Raw genomic sequence first — 1,308 nt, forward strand, 5'->3', positions numbered from 1 at the left:
GGCAGCACCGGGATGTGGTCTGTCTTCTCGCAGTTGCCATCTCTGCCTGGCTCAGGCGTCTCTCCGCCCCTGGAGGGAGCCCTGGAAGCTGGAGAGGAGCTGCCAAGCCGGGGGGCCTGTTGCTTTGGTAAAAACCAGGGGGGCGAAGTCCTCCCACTCGCCTCCCTCCTCCCCTCCCTCCCCCTCCTCCCCCGGCGGTGAGGTAGGAAAAGTGAGAACAAGTGACATCATGGATGGGAGGGACCGGGAGCTCTTATTAAGGAAGAGCAGCTCGCAGCCAGCCCAGCCAGGCTCAGCAGCGCAGCCAGGACAGCTGGTTCCTTCCCCACCGATGGCCAGCCTCGGCATGACCAACAGTAGCTCGGAGGCGGCGGGGTACCGGAGCCTGGACGCCTCCCCGGCGCGCCTCCTGCAGCCTCTCTGGGACATGGTCAAGGCCAGAGAGGGGCTGATCCAGTCCCCCTTCTTCCCAGTGCTCTTCTCCGGCACCACCTACATGGCCTTCTGCCTCCCCTTCATCGTGCTGGACTTTGTGGGCTCCGGGCTGCCGGCCCTGCGCAGGTACAAGATCCACCCCAACTTCTACCCGTCGGCGGGGCAGGTGCTGCCCTGCCTGCTGCACACGCTCTACCAGCACGTGGTGTTCATCTTCCCGGTGACCGTCCTCCACTGGCACTGGGGCCCCCTGAGCTGGCCGGCGGCGGCCCCCGGCCTCTGGGAGCTCCTCTACCACGTGACCGTGTGCCTGCTGCTCTTCGATGCCGAGTACTTCGCGTGGCACGTGCTGCACCACAAGGTGCCCTGGCTCTACCAGACCTTCCACAAGGTGCACCACAAGAACACGTCGCCCTTCGCCCTGGCCACGCAGTACCTGAGCGTCTGGGAGCTCTCCTCCCTGGGCTTCTTCAACTGCCTGAACCCCACGCTGCTCGGCTGCCACCCCCTCACCACCATGACCTTCAACGTGCTCAACATCTGGCTGTCCGTGGAAGACCACTGCGGCTACGACTTCCCCTGGTCCACGCACCGGCTCGTGCCCTACGGCTGGTTCGGCGGGGTGTCCCACCACGACATGCACCACCGCAAGACCAACTGTAACTACGCCCCCTACTTCACCCACTGGGATAAGCTGCTGGGGACTCTGAGCTCGGGCCCCTCGGCAGGGGGCCCCCCAACCCCAGCTCCCTGGAACTGAGCCCCTCCCCCCCCCCCCCCCCCCGGGGGAAAGAGAGAGCCGGGAGGCAGGACGGCCTTTCTTGTATTTTTACAGGCTGAGCATCTTTATTTTGTAGAAGAAGAGTGCAAAGT

General features: G+C 64.8%; 1 protein-coding gene across 1 annotated transcript; it reads left to right on the plus strand.

Annotated features, from left to right (window-relative positions):
* The first annotated feature begins 229 nt into the window (after positions 1 to 229).
* CH25H (cholesterol 25-hydroxylase) lies at positions 230 to 1,195 on the plus strand. The gene has a single exon (XM_044684157.1). The coding sequence runs from the start codon at positions 230 to 232 to the stop codon at positions 1,193 to 1,195; it is 966 nt and encodes a 321-aa protein (XP_044540092.1).
* The last annotated feature ends 113 nt before the right edge of the window (positions 1,196 to 1,308 follow it).

The sequence above is a fragment of the Gracilinanus agilis genome, unplaced genomic scaffold (assembly GCF_016433145.1).
Source record: "Gracilinanus agilis isolate LMUSP501 unplaced genomic scaffold, AgileGrace unplaced_scaffold44231, whole genome shotgun sequence".
Classification (NCBI taxonomy): Eukaryota; Metazoa; Chordata; class Mammalia; order Didelphimorphia; family Didelphidae; genus Gracilinanus; species Gracilinanus agilis.